The sequence below is a fragment of the Girardinichthys multiradiatus genome, chromosome 19 (genome assembly GCF_021462225.1).
Source record: "Girardinichthys multiradiatus isolate DD_20200921_A chromosome 19, DD_fGirMul_XY1, whole genome shotgun sequence".
Classification (NCBI taxonomy): Eukaryota; Metazoa; Chordata; class Actinopteri; order Cyprinodontiformes; family Goodeidae; genus Girardinichthys; species Girardinichthys multiradiatus.
In genome coordinates, this window is record NC_061811.1 from 14,869,593 (window position 1) to 14,896,562 (window position 26,970).

General features: G+C 39.3%; 1 protein-coding gene across 4 annotated transcripts in view; it reads right to left on the reverse strand.

Moving 5' to 3' along the window:
* Positions 1 to 25,759, reverse strand: part of LOC124855901 (bcl-2-modifying factor-like) — a 53,117-nt gene extending 27,358 nt beyond the window's left edge. The window contains exons 1-5 of one of the 4 annotated variants that reach the window (XM_047346045.1): positions 25,622 to 25,759; positions 23,159 to 23,356; positions 22,386 to 22,549; positions 21,442 to 21,631; positions 11,158 to 15,648 (exon numbers count right to left, since the gene is read on the reverse strand). In XM_047346045.1, coding sequence (XP_047202001.1) covers positions 15,575 to 15,648; positions 21,442 to 21,631; positions 22,386 to 22,549; positions 23,159 to 23,330 — 600 coding nt within the window. In that variant the 5' untranslated portion in view covers positions 23,331 to 23,356; positions 25,622 to 25,759 and the 3' untranslated portion in view covers positions 11,158 to 15,574. Of the gene's footprint in view, positions 1 to 11,157; positions 15,649 to 21,441; positions 21,632 to 22,385; positions 22,580 to 23,158; positions 23,357 to 25,621 lie in introns of those variants that run through there. The other 3 variants (XM_047346044.1, XM_047346047.1, XM_047346046.1) reach the window with 3 other exon arrangements.
* Between the last annotated feature and the right edge of the window lie 1,211 nt (positions 25,760 to 26,970).

Here is a 26,970-nt window from a genome sequence, read left to right on the forward strand (position 1 = left end):
TGTTCCTGCCACCACCGTGCTTGACAGTAGGTACAGTGTTCTTAGGTTGATCCCGATTTCTCCAAACATACTTCTGGTTAATCTTTCTCTTCTTTGACCATAAAACTTTTTTCCAAAATGCATTTGGATTGTATACGTGGAAAGCTGCAGCTTGAAGTTGTTCATTTTGGGCCAAGGGTTATTTCCTTTGTTGGCACCCTCTCAGTCCATGTAAAACTTGCTTAACTCAAGACATAGCCATTGGTGTTTCAGCATTTTCTAGTGTATACAGTAATAGGCATTGGTTACGGGGTTCTTCTTCAATTTCCCGACATTTTCCCTTCATCTGACAGGGATATCTTGGGTCAGATGGTTGAAACTTGGACACAATTGAGTAATTCAACAGAACAATGAACCCAAATGCACATCAAAACTGATATTGGAATGGTTAAAGGAAGCCAACAATTAAGCCAATTTTCACCCCAAAAATGTATGAATTATGCCTGAAAGCCAGGTCCATCACCAGAAAGGTAAATGATTAAACTGAATAAAAGCAGTGGTGAAATTTTCATCTAAAATTGTGCCAGAAGCTTGTCGATGGCTAAAAAAAAGTATTTTCTTGCAACTTGCTAAGAAGCATTTATCTAATTATCAGTGGGTTTGCATTGATATATTTGAGCTTGTGTGTACAACTTGTTAAATCATTGTAAAATCTTTCCATCCTGAAAAAAAAATTGTTTAAGTGTGTCACTAAAAGTAGAAAATTAACACGAAATTTATTGTCATGGTAAGAGAGTGCATACTTTTCACTGGCACTCCAGAACCTATGAGCTATTTTTATCTTTACAGCTGCAGCCTAAATCAGTTTTAGTGTTGGGCCAGACAAAGACAAATGCTGCACATGACTACAAATTATGCTGTAACTTTGTTTCCCAGCCCACCTTCTTCTTCGTCTGCATTTGAAATTCATTCAGCTGTCTTGGAAGAGAATTATTTATGAGCAAATCTGTTTGTTGGAATGGCTCCCCTTGTTTTTTTGTTTTACTGCATTCCCCTGATGCATTTCTGCTGGGACAGCCTGTCAGAATCTCAAATTTTAAAACGAGCTATTGCGCCAAAACAAACAAAAGCTCGCTTTGTTTGAAAATAGGAATATAATTATAGCTTCATTACAGAAATTATAATCCCTTTACAAAATATCCACTGTCCCATTTTCCCAGACTTATTAAAGAGATTCTGCATGCCTGCTGCTTGCTGTTTTTTTTTTTTTTTTATCTTAAACAGGGTTTTCATGTCCTCCCATGGCAGGATGGAGGTGACCACAGGTTAATAATGAGCAGCCAAAAAAGAGACGATCCGCATGTGTTTCATTCTCTAAGCTTCAGTCCCAGGTGGTTTTCAATTCCAGATGTTTGAATATCACTCTTTTAAGAAGTATGGGTTCAGGAGTTTATTCTGTTCCTCTGGGCAATCAACTTAGCCAATCACTGCACAGACAAGGACAGTTAGCTGGCAGCAGTGAGCCTGGCTGAGACAGCTCTGTGTGAAAAGACAGGGTGAGCTGTTTTGTCTGAGCTGTCCACTCTGTGGGACAATTTATAAGCATATATCATAACATTTTAGAGTAGAAAAACCAACAAATCAAAGTATGAAACTATATAAAAATTGCAATCAGCTTTCCATTGACTTTCAGTGTAGAAAAGTAATTTTAACACACTTTTCAGAGTCACGGCCTCTAAAACAACAAGAAATGACCATTTATCAATTATGATATAGCATATATAATAGCACTCCCTGGAAAATCTCTCCTAGTAATCACAGAAAATGATGTTTTTTTTATGTTTTTAATGAAAACAAGATAATTGAACGCGTTGATACTTATTAGAAACAAAAAAAAGGATGTAATGAGCTATTTTGCTATAAAGATCATCAATGAATGAAACATTAGGTGAGCTCAGTGGAACCATCAAAAGCGGAGGGGTGAGGACGCAACACAGTTTATGCTACAGCTACAACAAAGAAAGACAACAGCCATACCACTAAGGCGAGTGCAGTGGCTGTTTGTGTGCATAAAATCTGTCAGGTTTCTGAGCCAAATGAGAGAAGGTATGCAGGTGTAGAAAAGTCAGTGTGTTTGAGAGAAGTGGTACTTGGAAGCAGATCCTAACAGTGGCCAATTGCAGGTGTGGACAGGGAACCTGATAGCAATATGTCCAGGCAAGAGAGACTCCTTAATATGATGTAAAAGGACAACATTTAAAAGGTTTTTTTGCTGTAAAACTGGTCATTTGTCCCTTCCCTTTTTGTATTTTCAATTAACAATGTTATTCATACAACATATGAATCTGAAGAGAAAGGAAAGAGAATATGTGGAACTGCACTTACGAAATGTAAAGTCACACAATATGATAAGAGTCATATGAAGCCATATGTATGAGGATGGTAGAGGAATACGAGGATAGAGTTAATGGAGTTGGCAGATAGTAACCACATAGTTAATAGGTTAGTATGGGAAACAGTTAGGAGTTAATGGTCTTCTGTGATGTGTGGATAGAGAATGCAATAAAAAAACATTTAATTTGTTCAAATTGGATCAGATGACGTCACTATGCTGTACTTTGTGTTTTTACTGAATTAAACAATCATAAATTTCCTCAATTGTAGACTAAGACATCGGAATGGAAGTTGTGTCTTCTGTCTTATTTTACTGAAGAGAGAATCACTTGAGAGCATTACAGGTAACTGCAACACATATGAAATAATGTAATTTACTACTTTACTCTATCCTGCTCTCCTCTTCGTTCCCTATTTCTGTCTCTTCTTGTATGCATCTTTCCCTGGAATACTGAAATATCCTTTATTGTCCCTTTGGTTTTACCAGCAGCAAGGCAAAAAGGTCGATATAAGAATACAGATAAGGCAAAATCTATAAAAATCAAAAACCAAAGTCAAAAAGCTAAGGAAAATCCCACGCAAAAAGAAAAGAAGTACTCTGCAATTATTATTCCTCGTCCTTTCTTTCGTCTTCCTCTCCTTTATTTTTTATCTTATGCTCTTGTCACTGTATATTCCTCCTCTTCATGGTCCCTTTCATTTGTCACTTTTTTATAGTTGGCTAACACAATTGATACCACTAGTTAAATCTAACCCTGCAGACTTTGGCCTCTGTACACCTTTCTATTAGTGCATCCATGTCCATTGTATCCTTGACCTCATTTTCAATGGCATTGAGAGCAGGGGAAGACAGTCTGTTCTGTAATGTAACATGGTGGATCTCAGGTATGTTTTGATTTATTTAAACACCGAGAAACTTCTTTCACAGGGAGGGTGAGTGGCAGTCTTTTACAGTAGCTATACTTAGATAAAAGTCAAGCATATTCTGCTGATATAAATAATCTAACATCTCAAATGGTGATGAGATTTGTGGGGGGAAGGACACATTTAATATTTTAATCAAGAAAAAATAGACATAGTGCTACAGTTTGTCTTACCTGTAATCACTTTGCTGTCAATATGGGTCCCTTTACCCAGAATGTAGAAAATAATTCCTGAAACTATCCATGTGGACAGTACTGCCACAACAACCATCAATCATACCTCATCTTGTTAATCAAATTCCTTGTCTTGTTGTTCCTCTGAGCTCACTTGTTCTCCCTTCATCCAGTCCAGGTTTTCTGTCCACACGTGCAATGTAGGAACATTGAAAAATGTCTGTTTCCTCACGCTCCGCTTTGACAAACCAGCGTCATCTTTCTATCTGATCCCTCCCGTCTCTCGCTCAAGCACCCTGCACTTCTTGGATATTTCTATGTGACGAAAACAGAAAAGCTCCCCCCTGTTCTGATATGAGAACAGGATGGAGCAGAAGTAGATCTAGTCAAGTTTTTTGCTATTGTTTTGATTGTAAATTCTAATTATTTTATCTCAAATAAGCATTATTAATGCATGGGTATTGTTAGGGGTCAGGCAACCAGCGGGGCCCCTTGCTGGTTGGGGGCCAACTGCCTATATTGTAAGTCCATGCCTGAGGTAACAACACAACTAGTAAATCCCACTAGTTTTCCAAGTTGCAATTATATGACGTCAGACCCAAACCCTGATACAAATAACGCAGAATATATTTTCATTTTATGAACTCAAGCTGAGACTTTGCTCTCAGTACTATCTTGGGTGGACATTGTGTTACTTCTGAAACACCCAAGTTTGGTGTGTCAGACATACTGTAATTACTCATAGGGAATTTTCGGCTGCCTTTCAGTTCCTTTTTCCATCAATTTCGAACATGGAAATGAATATTAACACAACGGAAAAGGAAAAGCCGTCAAAAAATTCTGATTATCTTGATACCCTTTGGAAATAAAGGAACAAAATAAACCATTACAATACCAATTTAGCAGTAAGGCTGTTTTGATTGCTACAATTTTCTTTATGGGATAAAGCATGTGCAGCAATAATAAATCCCTTCAAGGCATCTCCTTAACATCTCAAAGCATATGGCAAAAATACAATTCATAATATTTTTTTTTTACAACAGACTAGAGTAGAGGAGAGAAGGGCAGCAATTGCGGACTTTGTTTATTGACATCCAAACTTGGCTCAGCCAGCAAACCCTCGATCTCGTGCAATTGTTTGAGATGAACTGGCCGACTGCCAAATCTGGAGTAAATCAGCGCTGTCAGTCAGCAACAACAGCCAGCAAGAGGAGGAGGCAGAGGAGGACAAAGAGGATATGCACGAAGAGAGGGAAACTTTTGTGGGTTTTTGTGTATGCGATAGACATGTTTAAAGTTAGGGAGAGCATGAGAACAGGGCTCATATAAGACTGGGTAAAGGAGGGAAAGAGTAGTAGAGGAATGGGGGATGGGAGGTGTAGAAAAGGGAGAGAAAGAAGGATTGAAAGAAAAGGAGGGAGGACCTGGTGGTGCTCTGTTGTGAAACATAAGCTCGGAAAAAGTGCTCGGAGTTTATCACTCGACCCAATGTTTTTGCAGTTGTTACTGTTTGGAGGAGGTCCATTGCGTGAGTGGCTGCATGCACTGAACCTTCAAACACACACACACACACACACACACACACACACACACACACACACACACAATTGTCTGTGTGCCCCACCCCTGGTTGTGCAGGTTGTTTTTCTTCCACAGCCTGATACTTCAGTGCACACTGCTGTTATCAAGGTGAGGTGTGCTAACAAGTCAGGCCGCTTGCCTGATTTACCTGGCCCTCCGCCAACCTGCTGGATACAAAAACCCCCACTGAACCGGTCCATATTTTTGGCTCGGAGGCTTTCACCAGCCCTGTATGGGTTCTGCACGCTTGTGAAAGCACAGCGTCTGCAAAAGGGGCTTGAGGCAAACTCTTTTCTCATTACTGCACACCATAGGCCTTGCCATCGCACAGGACTCCTGATGCTTCCTGAGGAAACCACAGTGACTTCTCATTTTTATCTTGCTACAGGAATCCTCTTCCTGCCAATTAGTTCCCAGCAATGACCCTGCTTGTTTATGTTCCATCGAGTGACAACCCCATCACAATTAGGCAGTGCTTGTGTCTTTCTGAGGTGCATGCCAAGTGCATGGATTTTCATGCATGGGGAGAGAGTGCTGCCTGCTGTGTGAAGGTTTATGGAGTGCATCTTTTAATTGGGTCCAAATGGTGGTGGGTCAGAATAGAGATTAAAAAAAATTATAAAGCCCAGAAAAGGTAGAGGAGAGAACAATAGCCAGCAAGAGATTGAAAAGACAAGTTCAACAGGTTCACGAGCAGTGCTGTTAGGATTTAAATCCCTCCCCCTGACCACAGGACACTGCTGGTGTTTGTGAGTCAGAGATTTCTGTACTGGCTCTCTCTCCATTTATTTGTGTGTGTTTGTGTGTGTGCGTGCGTGCGTGTGTGTGCGTGTGTGTGTGTGTGTGTGTGTGTGTGTGTGTGTGTGTGTCATAGCTGTGATGGCCGGGAGTGACTGCAGCTCAACAAAGCTCTGCACTCTGCTGGGTTACTCTTGGTAAACAAAGGGAACTCACGGTGTAGTACATTGGTTGCCTAACCTCTCCTGCAGCAAGAGGAGACAGAAAAGAGCCTCTCCCGAAAATTGGATTAAAGGAGAGGTTGGAAACAACAAAAAAGTTTCCAAGTTTTGAAGGCATAAAAAGAGATCCAAATTGCAATAGAAAAGAGACTTTTTGCACATGTCTTGGATTTGTGGAGTGTTAAAAGTTTGCTTCATAAAGAGGCAGAGCTGGCTGTGGGGGGATGAACTGAACTGCTGAGAGGCTGAGTTTTTCTTTCTCGACCAGAGTTGGTCAGCTGTGACTATACACAGCTGAGAAGAGGGGGGCAGAGGATCATTGTTGGGTTGCTGCACCCACATCATGCTCCAGCCTCATTTCCCCACCGCCTGCATAGTGACACGCAAAAGCGTTGGCTTACTCCCATGACAACTAATAGCCTGAGCACCAGATGTTTGCAAAGCGCTGAACAAGAAGAGAGCAAAGTGTTCGAACATAAGCAAAGTTTAAATATCTTTGCAACTCTAAAGGGCAAGTTTAGTCTTTTCCAATAACTATAAAGTTTATTTTCTGTAAACTCAAAGAGACATATCAAGTGTGTCTACTTTAATCATAATGAAATTAACTGTTCTTTACTTGCAAAGATACAGTACAATGCAAAAGGGTTCATACCCCTTGATTGGGATTTTATTTGATCAGCCAACATGGAGCTGTGCATATTTGTGAAGTGGTGGGAAAATGATCAATGGTTTTCAAAATCTGTACTGAGCCCCCCTGAGTCAACAGATTTTAGAACCGTTGTTTAGTGCAGCCATAGCTCCAAGTCTTTTAGAGTAAGCATGTATCTACCAGCTTCGCAAATCTAGCAATTGAAATATTTGCCCATTTTGATGTGCAAAAAAGCTCAGTCAGGCAGGATAAAGAGTGTCTGTGAACATAAATGTCTTGCCATAAAGTTTCAATTAGATTGTAGGTCTGGACTTTGACTAGAGCATTCTCACACATGAATGTGATTAGATCCAGATCTTTCAATTGTAAGTCTGGCTGTATGTTTAGGGTTTTGTCCTGCTGTCTTTTGCAGCCTCTGACAGGTTTTGTTGCAGGATTGCTCTGTGTTTGGTTCCATTCGTATTCTCATTAACCCCCAACCATCTTCTCTGTTCCTACTGAAGAAAAGCATGCCCATGGCTGTCACCACCATTTTTCACTGTTGGGGTGGTGTTCAGAATTAGTTTTTCCTCCACATCTCATCTGTCCAGAGCACCTTCTTTGGGATGTTGACTGTGACCCCTACATGGTTTTTATAGTCACTAAGAACAACTATATATGGCTTTCTTTCAACAATGGCTTGATTTTCACCACTTTTACATAAAGACTAGATTTGTGAAGTGCTCGACTGAAGCTAATCCTGTCGGCAGCTTCTCCTACCTGATCAATGGATCTCGGCAGCTCCTCTAGAGGTATGAGCTCTCAACTGCTTTTCTGATAAATGCTCTCTTGCCTGGCCTGTCAGTTAAGGTGGACAGCCATGTCTTTATGTTTGCGGTGGTTCCATACTTTCCTTGTCAGATGCTCAAAGTTTACTTTTTTTTTTTTACTTAATCCTGCTTTAGACTCACACCACTGAACTTCCATAACTTTATTACTGACTGTTGATCTCCATGATGTTGTCTGTTCACTAATGATCTCTAACACATCTCTGAGGCTTTCACAGACCAGCTGTTTTTATACTTAGATTAAATTACACACCGGTGGAGTCTGTTTACCAATTAGGTCACATCTGAAAGCATTTTTATGTATGAGTTTCTGAATAAAGGAAGCTGAATACATTTGAATTCCACAGTTTTCAAATTTGATCGTTTGAAAAATTTTATCTGAAAATGATCTATTGTTTTCATTCAGTTTTGCCATTATGTGGTATTACATGCTGATCACATAAAATCCCAATCATATGCATTGAAGTTTGTAGTTGTAACAAAAAAGAGTGAAACGGTTCAAGGGTTAAAAATACTTTTCTTTAGCTATGGCTTTGACATAGCTGCAAGCATTTAGAAAACTCTGTTATCCTAATGATAGCAGCAGAGCTTTGAGCTAAAACATAGACACACATTTGGTTGCAAGGAATATCATCAAAATCCTTGTATGTCCAAAAACGTACTTGGCAATAAAGCTTTTCTGATTCTGATTCTGAACTGCACTAATGCGTTGAAGTAATGCTAGTAAATCTGTATCTGCACTCAGGAATTTAGGTTTGGGCTAAATACTACCATCAGTCTGCTAACATGATTGTAATAAAAACATTGTTTTTAAAGCCGATTTTATGTTTGTAGTAGTTATCTCTCATGATTCTGAACAAAACACAAAGTTAAAGGGAGTCCAAAGGGCTACATAGCCAGCCTTTATTTAATTCAGTAAAAGCTAACAGCTATTAATAATGATATATAGTTGTTTTTGAACAACTTGTGCAGCAAATCAGAGTACTTTTTCATGGAGGGGCTTGCTTATGCCAAGACAATGCTAAATCATTACATTTTACAAAAGTGTGGAGAGAAATTTTCAGCTTGCTCGAATGGTTAAATAATTTAATGTTTAACATGCTCAGCAGTCTCAACTTAAAGACTTTCTTTCTTTACTCCTGTAATCTCCATCTCCAAAGGCTGAATGCAAACATTATTTTGTAATTTTAAATGTGTATTGTTGAGTGAGGAGCTTCTTGAAACATTCTCAAGGGTTGGGGAAGTACCTGTGGCTTGTGGTGCTGAGCAGGTGCTGTGAGTCCTAGTTCATCGCTGCAGCTACTTACTTCAGTAGGCGACACATCACCTTTGCTTGGATTAAGGGCGACTCTAAAGAGATGAGGTGGAACTCGTTGCACTCGATGGCTTAAGCCCTGACAGAATCTGCTCTTTATTCTGCTGAGCTAGAAAGCCAGGCAAGTAGGAGGCTGCAGTGTTTTGATTGGCTTTGCAGACATAAACAAGAGCCATACTCTTGCATGACCCCTGGGTCTGACCCCAGAGATAGACGCTTCTCTAATGGGTGTCTCTTTCAGCAGGCAGCTAAGTGAGGGGAACAGAGGAGCCATTGTTTGGTCCAGGGAAAGCCAATGCTCTCTCCATTAAATGCTGATCCTAAAGAAAAGAACCACAAATTGTGAGATAAACATCCCGGGGAGGATTATTGCTGCCTTCAGGTTCATATTAGGTATAGTATTGAATGACACTGAAGCCCATATTCACATGATAACTGTATGATTTAAAAGGTTTGTAAATAATACTTCATATTATCTTCTATTCAAGCTTAAAGTCCCTGCATTCAAACATTTAAGACCCAGGTTTGGAGGAGAAAGATTCTGCAGTTGTGTATGCCAAGTCAACCATGACTGGGATAGCAGTTGTTGTTCAGTTTCAACCACATCCTTAGGCATGCTCATTGTGTGCATTTGTTTGCTTCGGGGGGCCACAGGCAAGATAGTTCTTCTGCTGCAAGCAGCCAGACAGGTGAGTCAGGTTTGGTTGAAGCATGAAACTCTACCTGCATGTACAACAATAAGAATGCCACGCGTCAGCCCTGAGGAAGGAGAAGGTAGGATGTCTGCTATTCTGAAACAAATAGCACCAATCTCTTTACTGTTATTACAAATACATACACCTCTTCTGTCAGCTCAGGGTCTATATAAGAATGAAATTAAAGTCTGTTCATTTTGCAGGTAATAATAATAATCCCAAACATACCAATAAGAATCCTTTATATTTACATGTCAGGAGTAATCAATCTCCTCCATGTCCTTCAGGCACTGAGGCTGCAGTGTTACTAATCTGCAGGCTCCGCAAGTCGGCCTTAACCTTTGAAGATGTGACAGTAACTCTTCTTATTCAGTGTATACATGGGCCTATTCACTTGTCATGCAGTGCGTGCACACAGTGTCTGCACGTGCGCATTGTTCGAACAGCAGATATTAGAGACTTTAGGAAGCCCCCCTGCTTCCACCAAACTAATTACTAAACTGTAGATAAAAATGATGAGAAGAGTCTTTGCAAAGCGTCTGGTTGGCTTCAAAGGCTCAGCTGGCCTAGGACACGTTGTAAGCCAGTGGCTTACATGCATAGAACAGAGGTTCTTCAAATGAAGTTGCAGCACAAAGGATTTTTTGCTGCAACTTTTTCTGCCCATGGTTAGATGAGATGGATGGGTTTTGAAGTCCAGAGAAAAAGTTTATTTAGCTAAAGGGAAACTATGCAAATATATATATGTGACTCTAGCTGTGATGCTTGACAGTACCTTGTATATCTAATACCTTTTTCACAATTTGTCATGTTACAACTTTGTTTCTGATTTTATGTGATAGACCAACAGAAACTGTCATGTAGCTGTGAAATTTAAGGAAAATCACACAAAATTGTACTAGAAATATAAAATCTGAAGAGTGTAGTGTGCATTTTGATTCAATCCCCTATTACTCTGATACTCCTAAATGAAATCCAGTCCAAACAACTATCTTAAGAAGTCACGTAATTCGTAATGGTTTGTTCGAGAACATTTCTGTACAAACAACATCATGAAGACCATGGAGCACAGCAGACAATGGAAGAATGCAGTTGTGGAGAAGGTTAAAGCAGGGTTAGGTGATCGAACAATATCCCAAGTTTTGGGAGCATCTGACACTCCAAAAGATGACACTGACAATGACACTAAAATGTAGCCAGAGCTACAGTGGAATAGTTTAGATCAAAGCATATTCATGTGTTACAATGGCCCAGTCAAAGTCCAGAACTAAATTCCAGATATACTATTTGGCAAATACTTTAAATTTGATTTTCACAGATTCTCTCCATCCAATCTGACAGCTTGAGCTATAATGCAAAAAAGAAGGGAAACATTTTCAGTCTCTAGATCTGTAAAGATGGTGGAGGCAGACCCCAAAACACTTGCTGTAATGGCAGGGAAACATGGTTCTAAAAAGTATTAACTAAGGGGGCATTGGACACAAAGGCACTTTATTATTATGCTCTTGTCTGATTTGGTCTATCCCCTAATTCCTAAAAAAAAACAAACAATGAAGTTTGTGTTTATAATGTGACAATAGTTGAAAAATCTCAAGTGGTCTCAGGTATTGTTGCAAGGCACTGTGTGTTATCTTGATCATCATAGGATAAACTTTACTCAGTTTCAAAACTTCCATAAGATTTTATTGAAAAAAGTACCAATAAGCAACAAGAAATCCAGAAAAAAATTTGTAGAGCAAAACTCTGTATATACAGCATATTGCACTACATAACAAATTGTCTTTACTTCCATATGAATATTAACAACCAGAAAAAATATATATAAACACAAAATAAAAAGAGTGCACAGTAGAGTCTCGAAAACACACAGTCAATGTTTACAAAAATGCTACATTTTCGCTGGGTCTCATTTCTTGGTATACAGAGAGTGTGTGATCATCAAGACTTCAATGAAACTGAGCAGTTAAAGGCATATTCCAGGGTTTTTTTTTTTTTTTTAGAAATATATGGTCAGCTATCTGTTCTGTAAAGAAGGGCAAACATTTTATACAAACAAGCTCATTAGTCAAGTCAATCAAACTGTATAATGCTTGGCCCAGGTTCATTACATGATAGAAAGATGTGCAAGGAATGTTCAGAGTTCATTTAAAAAAAAATGATTTTGATCTCACTGATTTAAAAATGATCCCACTTGTATTAAAAATTATTATTACAAGAATGAACTGTCCTTACAAAAAAAGACACTTTTTCTTCAGAAAATACAATTTTAAAAGTTAAGAAAGACCCCAAAGAATAAATGTTACTTTAAAAAACAGGCAAAATATTCTTAAAAAAAGCTAATTCCATTTTGTATAAAGTGGAAAACAAAATTCAAGACACTCATGGTTTCCAAAAAGTACCTGTCCAACACTTGGACCTCGGCACTCACGAAATGTGGTGAGCACAGTTCAGGAAACTTCCACTTAAAATAAAGTATAAGGACACCATGGTGGCTTGTTTCCCTTTTCAATAAAATCATCAGACTATTAAACCTGAACCTTCTGGACCAAATAATGCACAGAGATACAGCTGACACACAGCCAGATTAGCCCATGAGAACAATCCAGAGTTTATACTATACATTAAAACACTACTGGGATTTACAGAAACAAAGTACTTTCCAGTGCATAATGATTACAAACAATGATTGGGATTAAGGAACAAACATTCTGAGACTTGTGTAAATGGGTAACCTTATTGTTTATTTCCCAGTTTTCTGGGTATCATTGGAGATGGGTAAGATGTGTGATGACTAATTATTTATAAGAGATTAATTGAACTGCATTGAAGCTACTGCATTTTTGGACCCAAAAAATCATAAAGGTTTCAAAGAAATTGAAAATGTTGAGTTTACCCCACCCACAACCATATTCCTCCTTTGAGTGGGACACATTCATACGGGCTTGCAGGTTTGTAGTTTCTCTCTTCATAGTTCATATTGGCAACAACATACAACAAAATACGAATACTAACTTCTGTTCTGGCTGCAAGTGGAAAGTAGCAGAGATTGTGCACTCTGTTGCGTAACAAACTCAGAGGGCCTCAGAGCGTTTTCTTACAGGCTATGAGAAATGAGAGATACAATAAAAGTCTAAAAAATCAGGCACAATTACTCTGACGCTGAACCATTTCGAGTCCAATAACAAAGCAGAAAGAGGAAGAGGTGATTGCACACACAAGTGTATACAGTAGAAATTGGTAAAACATACCAAAAATAAATTAAAAAGGAAAAAAAAATAAATTACAAATTAAATGAACTACTGAACAAAAACTATGTCACGCAGGAGCAGCAGGAGTAGAAGGTCAAGAGCCGATGGTGAGACAAGGCACTACAGGGACTGGCTCAGCGTTCAGGATCCGCAGGAAACTATTATCACACTTAGTGCACCACTCTCACCTCTGACTGCAAACTCAGGAGCCCCTGTTACCATCAGCAAGTCAGCCTCAGACTCCTCAAACTGTACCTATGGGTGTGTGCCAGGAATTAGACTGCAAGAAATCTAAATGAAATGACAATACAGAAGACTCAACACCTCAAGAGGTGCCAACATAAATAAATGGGTGACAACACTGCTTTTTCTCTGAAACATGTAACAGATTCTCAAGGTTACCAGTAGCCCAAAAAGTCTGTCCCTGAGACATCTTAAAGAGAAAACAAGACACTAATTATGCAGTGATAAACTTGATACATAATAAGGAGCAAGTAATTATAGACCCTGATATGTACTGCTCCTTGGGTCCAAAAGATTCAGCATGAAAATAATAAACGTAAAAAAAAAACATAAACAACATCTTTAACAGTGTCTTTATATGTATTAATATTTTAACAACAACAATTACAGTTTTTTTCACTTTTGTTTCTTTTCAGAGACACTAGGTCTGCTGAGCCAGTGGTGGTTATATGTGTACCCACGTCCCAAATCTCTGAGTACCACAGACAATGTAAGATCACCCAACATAATATCAAATGATGTGAAACTGCACCAGGGTATCCTGAGAGGGGGAGATTTTGTTTCACAGACTGGTTATGCCATTCTGACTTGGTGTTCAGTGCTGGTCTTCTGTGAAAAAGTTGCTCTCGCTTAACTGAAATCCTGAAAACTGGTGAGTAAGATCCCCTGAACAGATGTCAAATCTATGCTCAGGCAGTCAGGCCTCAATACTGATTGTTTTTCTTGGCCGTATGAGTGAATACATCTGAAATGTGGTGGCAAGGAAACAAGCCGTGACTGAGAAACCATACGAGAAGGAGGTAAGCTCGGGAACAATCTGAACTCCTAAATGTCTGGAAGTCTAGTGCAAAAACAGTGGATCCACAGCTCCACTTGAAGGGCATGGAGGTCTGAAAACCATCACGTAAAAAGAACACATAAAAATGAAGGGGCAATGCTGGGAACAAGGCTAGAATATGTGGTGAAATGAAACCTAAAAAAAAAAGTAAACTATTAAACAGTGTGACAGTGTGCTTGATTCGTTTGCTCTAATTTAGTGCATGGTGCAAGACTTTTAATATTTTTTATATACAAGTAAAAGTCAACACCCTATGAGTTTAATGTAAATATCTACTCAGTGTGCTACATCTCAGATATATCTTAGCTGTCCACACAGCTATAAGATGTAAAAATGTTAAAAACCAGACAGATAACAAGCCTATTCAATAACTAACATACCAAGTGGCAGTTTTTATTTGGGTAGTCTTGCTCTCCGGTCAGGCTGACATGACCTGGAGGGTGCCATCAGTATTTAAAAACAAAGTAATGTCAGTTGCACTGCAAGCATGTTTTCTACTTTCAATCTGAATGTCCAATCAAAGGGAAACATATCATTTTAGCCCTTTCTGAGATGTTTTTTTAGAATTGCGTTCATAAGGGTGGTGAGGGTAATAAAGAAGGTAGGGGTCCACCAGGGAGGTATTCATGCAAAAACGGCCTCTGAACATATCTACGCAATTAGAACAACACAGAAATAATTATTGTTGCTACAAGCAACAGCAAGACAAGATCCAAAATCACGTTAACAAATGCTGTCTGTTAAATCATTTGCCTGACACTCCAGCAAGATTTAACTGATTTTTACGACTGGTGATAATTAGCTACTAATGAACTGCTTTTAATGCTCAATTATCTTGTCATTTCTTAAAACACAAAAGTGAAATCATCTGCATGAGGTCTGATTTTGATCTAAAGTTGTTTTTTTTTATGTTTGTTAGATCTGCTGGCACTAACCAGACTCGTTTAACCAGGTGGAGTTGTTCAGCACAGCCAAGTCCACCCCTCGTAAACTTCAAAAAGTCCCAAATGTTTGACATGTAGCACATGACTAATCTTTGAAACCAGTTCAGTGTGCCAATCCTTTTATGTACAAAAACTTTGCCTCATTCCTGAAATTCTACAAGATGAAGGGTCAAACTTAACATCAAAGCACAGAAAATAGAGGGAAAAGATACGTAGAAAAGATAAATAGATAAATGTTCCATTGAGGTGAGGTGCAAAATGCTTTGTTCTGAGAAGTGGCCTCTTTGGAAGTAAATAAATCAACTTGACTGGTCACCTGGGGGACTTCAGAAAAGAATCTGTCGCACCACATTTCCTTTCATTTCCGAACCATCTCATCTTGCTTGTCAAGAAACGCTCTATTCTCCTTCTGGCAGAAGACACTGACTAAGGCATTCCCAGGATGTGTAGAGGCCAGGTCTTTTAAGAAGGATACATGTTGAAGTGCAAAAAAAAAAAAAAATTACAAGAACAACATACTGTACAAGACGACTACATGGCATGTAGGCCAAAATATGAACATTATCCTTTAGACAATGCTGGAGCATCATGGCATCTTCTTTTAAAACTTGTATAAAATTTGGTTGTCGCCGTCCCGCGGTGATCATTTTGCCTCACTTTCTTTCTTCCCCTCAAACAGACCCGTGTTAGATTGAACAGTGCCTTCAGGAGCTTCCAGCTCAGCATAGATGAAGACAAAGGACATAAGGGGAAGATCCCCCTTCACCTCTGTCCTGCTCCACCTCCTCCAGCAATGAACCTCCTATCAAACAGGAGGCTGAGAATAGTTGCAGTCATGCGCCACCACAGCGGCCCCTGATTCCTTTGGTTTTGATGATACTAAAAAAACAAACAGAGATAAAGCATTCGACTGTTAGTGCAGTCTACAAACTCAAACTCCAAATGCAAAACAGAAAAAAGTCATTACTTGGTTGCGTTTGTTTTGCAGTGGCTGTAAAATGAGGTAAATGACAGGAGGTCAGCAAGGAAGACAGAACCAGACACTGGAAAAGCGATAATATTTCCATAACAGTCTGCTTTTGTCCCCAGTTGCATTTATTAATTAAGCCTTTATTTCTGTGTTGGATACACATGAAGCCAGTCATAATAAACATCCCAAGCAATAAACACATTCATTATACAGTCACACTTTTTTCTAATCTTTCTGCTTGAGACCAGCAGCCAGCAACCAAACACAAGACTCTCCGAGGTCTGCAAGCCAATTGGATTGTGTACGATTAGGGTGGATAATGCTATCTCACCCATTGAGAACCTGAGATAAGATAATTGCACCAAATGGGATTAGGGGGCTCCTGATGAGGGCCAGAGTCTCTGGAAAAAAAAGAAAAAATGCATCTGCATGACAGCTACAGTAGTCCAACAGCTCATCTGCTAATAAAAGACAGACTCCTTTACACCTGATAATGCTGTAGCTATTTTCAGTCCATAATAATCCAACTACATAAGCTAGATGTACTTAACTAATAAGTCTTAAATTAACGACAGATTATTTTTACTGTATTTATGATGCCTTGTTGAACAGGTTTGAGTTAAGACCCGAAAAAAAAAAAAAACTATTCAGCCCCCTTAAGTCCACATTTTGTAGAATCCCGTTGTGCAAATGCTGCTGCGAGTCATTTGAGGAATGCATCAACCAGTTCTGGACATCTGGAGATTGAAACATTAGCTTAAAGACAAGCCACCTTGTGCTCCCTCTGGCCATTCATAATTCACAAGTTGATTAGCCGCATGGATGTTATTTTTTTAAATCAACTCGAAAGGGATGGAGGGACGATAGGAGGCGTCATAGAGCATCAACATCAGCACTATGCATACAATCTTTATTAGAAGTCCCCCCATACAAGTCTATTCAAAACAGGGAGACAAAACCTAGTTTAAATACTTCCCATTTAAATTATAAAGCTCATCTTCTTCCTCTTTTTGTTGGAAATGATTTCTGGATCTTGTTGATGCTGTTAATCCTGCGTCTGTCTGGTCACACAAAACCTACGTCACTACTAAAATACTCCCAACAACCCGCAAAGATGGCTTGCCCCTACACAAGTTAGACAATTAGTGTTACCATGAGTCTCTTCGCTGTTTCTCTGATGAATGTTACTCTTCCTCGGTCTGCCAGTTTAGGTGGATGGCCATGTCTTGATTGGTTTGCAGTTTTGTCATGCTCTTAACATTTTCCTAATGGACTGAACCGTGCTCAGTCAGATGTTCAAAGCTTGTAATATTGTTTAATAACCAAACCCTGCTTTAAACGTCTTCACAACTTTATCCTTGGCCTATCTGCTGTGTTCTTTGGTTTTCATGATGCTATTTGTTCACTAATGTTCTCTAACAAACCTCTGAGGCTTTCGCAGAACAGCTTTATTTACACCAAGATTAATTTACATACAGGTACAATCTATTGACTAATTAGGAGACTTCTGAAAGCAGTTGGTTTAACTGCATGTTATTTAGGGGTATTAGAGCAAAGGGGGGGTACTTACTTACACATATCTAATTTCCACATTTTCACATATAATTTTCTTTCCACCTCACAATTATCCAGGACTCTTTGTTGGTCTTTTTCACAATATCCCAATATAAACCACTGAAGCTTAGGGTTGTAACAACACAAAATGTGAACAAAGTTATGTATGATTACTTTTGAATACATGTCTCATCATAATGTCCAGACCTTGACCTAGTTAAAAGCCAAGAGCTGCCACTGTGATAAAACTGTGGGGGTTTTATTCTCTTATCAGTCGGTGGTGAACATTGCATGGTGTTGCATAAGCGTTGCCATGTTCCAGCTTGCATGAGCGAATCTAGCTTTCCCACTTGCCTACTCTATCTTGCTCTTCAAAGGAAAAAAAAATAAAATAAATGAAAAGGTACAAAAATATGGCAAAGGTACCTGAGAAGGTCTGTTGCACATTGTATCTAAATCTTGCCTAGGGATATTTTGATAAAATAATAAAAACAGAGAAATGTAACACAGAGTTGAACTTGGTAAACAAGGAGGTGTCAACTAGATCTTCAGACATGTTGATTTAAAACTTAATTATATTATGTTACAGTTAATTTAGATGTATTTGGTTGGCAAACACTGAGCAGCTGTTAGCAAAGGCAGTGATAGCAATATGTGATGTAAGGAATTCATCATGTGTCGCACTAGACTACATGAAGAGCAATTAATCTTGTCAGAAACAAAATGTTCTTCTGACCTTTTGCACTTACTTCTTTCAAGTTAACTAGCATGCACATAAATAAACAGAGAAAGAGAGTAAGAGTGACAACAAGAGGTGTGCACCATCCTGTCACAGTACACTCATGAGTCACGCTGCCAATTGCCAAAAGGCTTCTGTCCCTAAATTTAGCTGGCTGATAGAGCGCAAGAGTCTAGTCAGATTCTCTGTGTCGTCACTTTGACACTACCCTGATGTCCTTTATCAGTTTCCAGCGCAGGCTGCTCAGAAGCACTGCCTTATCACTTGAGTAAACAAACTGGCCTCTGCATTAAACTCTGGATTAGTCATATCAGCAAAGAGAGAGAGCCCAAAGTAAAATACAAACATGCAACAAAGTTTTTTAAGAACAGACAAATCTTCATAGATTAATTAATGTAAAGATAACAGAACTTGTTTTATGTCAGCCAGGCTCCCTTCCCCCCTTTTCTACAAGTGCTGAAAGGAGAGAGTGTGGAGATAAAGCCACAAACACAGCATACATGCACACAGTCACCGCACAAACAGCCACATGCACAGCCACAGAAGATATTCAAGCCTGCTTTCAACACCTCCTCTCGAAAGCACCAGGAGTCGTCTCTCTTAAAAAAACATGGGGATGAAACCCGACTCTGCCCCTCGCCCTGCGCAGGCTGGAGCAGTCTTCCTGCCATTGTGACTGTCATTACTGCTGTGTCTCAAATGGCGGGCCGGCTAATGTCAACCATCCTCTGGGGACCTTAGCGTCCCCTCTAGGCCTCTGTGACTGAGGAGCAATTTATTTGTCAGCCTCCACCAACACTCCTCCGTTGCCTAATCCCTTGTTTCGGCTGGGGCGATGGGCTACCATGGAGAACACTTGCAGCCACATTGCTATAAAACCCATTGATGTCATAGTAGTCAAAAGCACTATAATTGCTCAAAGACAAGTGTCTGCTATGGATAATTGCTTAATACGTAGGCTGTGGTCCAAATCAACAGAACAGAGATGAGACAAAAGCGACCCAAAACATTTACTTTATTTCCCAGATCGTTTTATTTGACCGTGGTGGTCAGTTGCGTGTGTTTCCACTGTGAGGTCCAAAAGCAGGCTGTTTACGTGGTTACACCTGCTGACACTGAGCGGGTCACTCCTACTGCAAAATATATCAAATTGTAATCATCATCGCAATTTCAAAATGTTCGCTATTGTAATAGCAAAGGGCTAGCAAGGATAGTGGTGGGGTCATCATAACGATGAAAAGGAAAGAAGAGAATGAAAAAAATATAATAAAAGTTAATCCCAATCAATATTCTCATCACATTATTTATCAATAACATTGTGATTTCTTATTTTCCTATCATCGTGCAGCCCAATGCAGGAGCTTTGCCGCCCATAACAACAACCGAGTCCAGAGTCCGTTTTAAAAGTGAAATCACATCAATACGGCAATAATCTCAGATTGTTTCATAGCGGTTATGGCTTAAGTGTCAAGTACTCTCACTGCAAACTTTGTGGAAACTTGCAAGTAGAATTAATTTTAAAAGACCTGACTCCCAACAGTGCACGGAGAAGAAAGGAAAGAAGTTCCAAAAAAATAAACGCTATGGGTTTCAGCAATAAAACTACAACCGATGACTCTGTCACAGCGATTACACTATATAACTAACACAGAGTCCCTCCAAAACGTTATGGACAGGTGACTGCTTATTGCGTCTTTAAATAAATTTTGCTGATGCAGAGTTCTGTGTTTACTATCTCTTGGAGCAAGATGAAAGGACAAGAGAGACCCCAACTGCCCTGGTTAATTCCAGCTTGTCTGTTTCGCTGAAACCTAAAATCAGTAAGTAATAAACAATCCTTGGAAGTTGTGAAAGTTTATTTTGTATCCCGGAACATAAACACTGCAAATTATTGTAACACTAACTGATGGAGTAACGCTTTGATCAGATCATTACTCCATCAGCATCCACAAGTCCTAAAGAGGAAACGGCCACTTTATTCAATTCATTTAATTAATATTTTCTCTAAGTTAGCTGATTTAATTAATATCTTAAATTTGAACCTTGTAAAATTCAATGTGAGTGGCTGGGTTTGCAATGAATACTACCAATTATACCTGTTTTATAACTAAAAATCAAACTGTAGAGTTTAAACTGGGAGATGACAGGGAATAATTCACCAGTAGGAAAAGTTTGGGATCCTCCCACCACAAAACTTCACCTACAGTTCAGGGTCAATCAAAAAGTACTACATCCCTACAAGGGCAATTTTCTGGCCCTGCAGTGAAAACAATAGGGGTAATAAACAGAAGCAGAAAACTACCTTGATTCATTGAAAAGGTTCCTGCTGGGGAAAAGCACCTAAGCACCAATCAATGTGGTTATTCAGTGAAAGTTTTTGTCCTGATTCTCAGAGATAGAAAGTGAGAAGTAAGGGACAGCAAACAGCAGAAAAACAAGTATGGATGTAGTCATGCATGTCATGTACATACATACACACACATGCAATACAAAGAGCTGCACAAGCAGTACTAAAAATAGACAATACAGAGACACACACATCTAAGATTGCAGGTCATTTGAGTGTTTGAGCTGCAAAAACATGCCTTTGTAACAACCTAATAACACAAAACCATAGTGAAGGAACAAAAGTTATACTCCAATTGCAAAACTGTCTGAAGATTAGAATTGACTCAGCAATCGTGGTAGAAGCACAAAACTATTTTTCTCATAGTAAGTCACTAGTTTCACAATATGTGCATGCAGGATGTGACTCTACAAGGTCTTTTTTCACTCTGACTGTTTTCTCTACAGTTTGCTACAACAGTAAGAGGGGACAAAAGCCACTTCCTCATCCCCTGACACAGTCCAGTCTAAGTTGTGCGTCAGTACATCTCGGCCACAATTACGCTTTACAGCAGAACTACCGTCTGACTGTCTGGTTCTCTGTGTGTGTTCGCCAGTTCTCATGAGTCATGTTTGCAGTGATATCATAAATAACCTCTACTTGATAAGAAAACAGTCTCACTCCTCATATTGTGAGGTTAAAAATGGGAGGTTTTGGAGTATCCAAGACAGGGAGGAACCATTTTTTTTTTTCAAAAAGACTGAAGATGGTTGTTAATTAAGTATTTTGAGGTTTAATTTAAAAACCTCAGCCATTATGAATCTTTATGGCTTTAACCCCTTATTCATACTGTAGCTGCTTGTTGCAGAGTGCAGGGATGACTGGAGGCTCCCCGGAACCACAGCTGTTCCCCTCTGGGCGCATGTGCTAAGCTTCGGGTTACAACATGTTTATCTACTTCTGCAACTTCTGCTTTTTTTATGCACCGACCAAAATGTGTTTATGTTCAATTACATATGTGTGTACATCTTGAACTCGACAGAAACTATACGTTTATTGTAAAGTTTTAAAGATTTAACACACCCCATGCAGAAGCAGCGCACACTATGTGGACAGCTTGTATTGTTTGAGTGAGGGATCCTCTATGCCACTTGCCTTCACAGCATACTGGGGAAACAGGGGAAAGGAGAGAGAAATAAACAGGAAGAGGAGGCAGGGTAAGGGCCTGGTGCCGGTGGGCTAGGTGGGGGAAGGGCTGTCCTGAATCTGTGGGCTGAGGGAACAAGAGATGGAGGCAGTGAGGCACAGGGCTGAAGCTGTGCCTGAGCAAAGCCTCTCCAAAACAAACACAGAGTAAACACAATAAACATGAGCAAACTTTTTTTGACCCTACATGCACCTCTGTCGGGTTAGACCCAAAAATTTTAAAATGTATAGTTGGTGTTACAAATGCAGGAACTTTAGTCTGAGGTCAGTTGACTCCTTGTCCAATTTAATTTCTGTTATAATGTATAATGTAAACCATGGCATATTAGTTCATGTTCTTTGTATTTTTTACAAATTATAGGGGTAAAATGTATTGAATGTTTAACTCTCTAGCATAATGTAGTTTATTAGTATGTTATTATCTGAAAGGTTTGTATTACACCTTATTTTCATTTATGTTGCTGCTAATTCCTGTTTCAGTCAGTTGACTCTAATGAAATACGACAGATTAAGACACCTGATCAAACCATAATACCTCCGTCTTATAAATGTTATTTATTTAAGACCATAACCACATTTCCTGACCCTAAACTACGAGTAAATACAGAAATTTACTTTAAAACGTAACTTTTGTGTATCCACTTCATAACTGGGTGCAAAATACCCCCCTAAACATTTTCTAAACATACACAGGAATTTGGATTTCCTTTCACTAATTCAGCTTCTGTTTTCCATCTAATTAGCATGAATTTGCTGTGTCAGCATCAAGTAAAATGTAAAGTAAAGTGACTCTTAGTTAGGCTGCATCCTTTCTCCCTCACCTGTTGTAAGTGTTCCCGGTGAAACTGGTCGCCTATCAGCTGAAGTTTCTGCCCAATGCAGGCCTCCAAGCTGAGTGCAGCTGGCTGGTCCAGGGGTAAATGCTCCATCCTGTTCTGCTCCTCTGGTCGCCTCGCGTCAAAATCTCTGACAAGCTCGAAATGTGCTGGGAAGTGCAATCGAAAACCTGCGTTACCTGTTGAATGTCAAGGCCGATACTTATTATAATCTTAAACAGCCATATGGTCACTGAAACAATCCAAATGCAGCAATGACACATGCCAGGCTTCTTTTTAGAACAAAAACAAACATCTACTCAGCCCTGATCAGAGTCACTTAGCTTGAACAAGCCTTTCCAGCTGTAGCTTTATTACACATCATAGTTTTATAAGTTACACACTAACACATGTCAGGGTCAGTCAGTTGTTTTGTAGCTACTTTGGTATGACTGTTGTATATGGTGCCTGTGTAACTTTGCTATCACTGATAATCAGTAGTCTGAACAGCACAGGTGAACATCTCTGCCACGTGTCTTCAGTCATATTGGCGCCTTTTGAATAACAAAGCAGCTGGGTAGACTGCATAGAGACCATAAAAGCAGGTGTAATGACAACCATCAGGCGCCAAGGGGTGAGACAGTGCAGCAACACAGTTCAACAATTCTCACAGTGAGCCGCACGTGATAATTGTGTGCTTCAGTTTTATACCTCTGGTTCTCAAAACACAAGGCGCTGTTCCCCTTTTTCTTTTAAAGTACAACACATCACCAGCTTACCGTAGAATAGTGGTCTGGGCTCCTCCACGACTCCACAGGGCAGCATACCGTTGTGCGGTGCCAGGCCAGGACTGGGCGTCTGTGTGCCCCGATCTTCACACTTTATCTCTCTGAAGGGCGTGCGCCAGCAGCTGGGATCTGGCTCAAACACATCATCCTCCTCATCCTCCATACGGGGGGCACTAACAGAAGAGCAGCCTTGAATAGATTGAGAAAAAACATGAATTAGGCAAAATATTTTTCTTTTGAATCTGCCATTGAGAGTAAAATAAATAAATTTTTGTTTATTTCTTGCATGAATGGTGCCCAGGGTATGCTTCTTATTCAGGGAGTAGTACAGATAGATAGATAGATAGATAGATAGATAGATAGATAGATAGATAGATAGATATATAGATAGATAGATAGATAGATAGATAGATAGATAGATAGATAGATAGATATATAGATAGATAGATAGATAGATAGATAGATAGATAGATAGATAGATAGATAGATAGATAGATAGATAGATAGATAGATAGATAGATAGATAGATAGATAGATAGATAGAGAGATAGAGAGAGAGAGAGAGAGAGATAGATAGATAGATAGAGAGATAGATAGATAGATAGATAGATAGATAGATAGATAGATAGATAGATAGATAGATAGATAGATAGATAGATAGATAGATAGATAGATAGATAGATAGATAGATAGATAGATAGATAGATAGATAGATAGATAGATAGATAGATAGATAGATAGATAGATAGATAGATGTATCAATGCACTCTATGCTTTCTGCTTTTATGCTTCTCTCAATCTAAAGCTACCCTAATGCCTAAACAGCGTTGAAAAAAACCTACAATAAAAGGTCTCATAAATTTCACACAGTGTTTTAAAAAATCTCTGTTCAATGTAGAACACCCCAACCCCTCTGACTGTGCACTTTATTGTCTATATCATAAACCTCTCCCGTCTAACCTACATGAATTATCATAGATAACTTCTTGGTCTTGTAAACACATCAATTAAAACCCCAGCAGATTGAGTTAGGGAAAAGTAAGTGAACACGCTAGTTGCCATCATTTGTGGCTCGGGACTAATTTAAACAAATGACTCTGTTCAACTCACTCACTGATGTAACCACAGTTCACTGCGGTTATCCGACTCAGTCGAGGCAAGGTTACACAAAAGAGAGTTTAACTCTCTCTCTTTCACTCACTCTTGTTGGGCTTCTTAATTAACTGTCCTATCAATAATTTCACTAAGATTCTGCATTTTTAAATGATTACAAATTTCATCTGACATTTAAACATGCAGCAAAAAAACAAAAAAAACCATTAGGACGAATTAAGCCAATCTTACCACAAGAGTGTGGCAAGAGTCTCAAGGAGAACTTGGCAATCTCTCCGAAGTCAATGATATGGTGCAAGTCAATGGGTCAAAGAGTTATCAAAATATGCCTCAAATTCAAGCCGCCTCTTGGGCAAAACCCAAATCCACCATTAAGTTTTAATGCAGGGTTACAATACTACCACACTTCCAAATTAGGGTCCACAGCAAAAGCGTAATGACAGTCCTTGAGGAAAATCCTAGGACACTTTCCCTGACCTGGCCTCCACTAGAAGAAGGGGGGTTTGATTTCTTCAACCAAACATAAGTAGAAAGCTCAGTCTGTCTGCTGCATGAGCAGAGCTTAATGCTTTTTTGACAAACACAGAGGCTTTGAAAAAAATAAAATAAAAAATAAAAAACACTATTGTGTTGCTTTGCTCCATTGCCCAGGCAGAGCTCCGTGTGTTTCTGTCAGGCAGTGGCTCCCCCTGCTGCAGACGCAATAAATAGAGGCTGGCTGGTGGCTGTAAGCAGTGAGGCAGCTCTATTATTGACACAGTGTTTATACAACACAGCCTCACAAGACCCAACTGCACACAACAAGGCTGCAGGACACACGTAATGTAAGAAAAGATCTTTAGTTACAAAAACAATTTATATAAAAAAAAAAAAGTTAAACCTTATTATAATATAAATCCAGGCTAGATGTGTGTGTCTGTGAGAAAATGGCTATAAATTAGTGAAAATGTATTTTGAACCTATAAACAAGAGCGGAATAACACAAATGTGAAGTATATAACGTAGAACATGTGCTATTACACGCTTCCAGATGTTTAATATTGCGTCGTAACATTTTACCAGAAGCAATCTGCGGCGCGGGGCTCATTCACCGGCGGACATGTGAAAGCCGGGAGGAGCCGGTTTAATTCAACCCTCCTCAAACAATCACAGTCGGCGTTAAACAAGATCAGGTTGTTTTTTTTTTTTTTAACAGAGACGCACCGACGTGTCATAACATGCTAAATGTTACGAAACAAAAAAAAAATGTTATTTTTACGATGACGGCGGATTGTTTATCTGCTTCTTCCTCAGCCGCTGGAAAGCGCATGTAGAGTTTATACCCGTCTCTTACGTACTTACCGCAAAGCCTGGCTTCGTTTTAATACCTGTCTCACCAGCACAGAAGAGTAGGGGTTTAAAAAAAAATTGAAGGAAAGTTCAATATCCTGCCAAGATTAAGCGAGTTTAATCCTTTCCACTTCCACGGCTACTTCCATACTGCGAGAAGGAACTGATACAAGTCTATTTGACGTCAGTTTTATTACAGCTCTGTCAGCAGGGGGTGTGCACACAGAGGCCTCCTTCGACCAATGGTTGCCTTTGTTTATATCCCGCCTTCTCTGTCGTGTATTCAGACACGTGGACGGGAAATTCCCCCGAGCACAAGACGGCTTTCACGCTACTACTGACTACTGAAATGTGGTTAGAGAGCCTTGTCGAGTTGCTGTCATCTGGAGGGTGTATTTACACACGCGTATACCGTCTACAGCTCTGCTTTACACTGACAGATGTCAACGAAATCTGAATGCTTTACCGTCAGTGCAGTTAAAAAGAAACCTTTAAACCATCTCTCATTTCTTTATACTTTGTTTTCAAGTAATAAGACTTTGTTTTAAGATTGTAGAGTGATCTTGATCAATATTTCTCCAGCCTTTCTGGGTTTCTAAAGATTATTTAAATCTAGATAGCTGTGGCTGACTTTCTTAAAGTCCTTTAAAACAAAATGTAAATAAACGTGGAATGACTCAAGGATTCAAAATGCTGTAAATAAACATGTTTCACTGCATCCAAGAGCGAAGCTCAGCGCCTTGCAAAAGTATTCATAACCCCTTTTCACATGTTGTCACATTATAACCACAGACCTCAACTCGTTTTATTGGGGTTTTATGTATAGACCGACACAAAGTAGAGTATACTTGTGACAGGAAAGGAAAATAAAACATGGTTTTCCATTTGTTTTAAAGATAAAAATCTGGTGGTGTCTATTTGTATTAGCCCCCTTACTCTCCTACTCCAGTGCAATTGTCTACAATAGACACCTAAATGGTAAACAGAGCCAGCCTGTGTGTAATTGAATCTCAGTATAGATCCAACTGTTCTGAGAAGGCCTCATAGGTTTGTTAGAGAACATTAGTGAACAAACAGCATCAAGTAGACAAAGGAACAGGTCAGGTAGAAAGTTGTGGTGAATTCTTCTTTTATAAAACAATATCTCAAGCTTTAGGTATCTTACAGATGTTCAATCCACCATCCGAAAATAGAAGGAGTATGGTATAACTGCGTTCCTACCAAGACATCCAACTAATCTAACAGGGCAGCAAGGAGAGCATTACCCACATAAGCAGCTAAGAGGCCCATGGTAACCCTGTAGGAACTGCAGAGATCCACAACGTATGCGTGGAGATCTGTTGACATGTAAATCAGTAGTT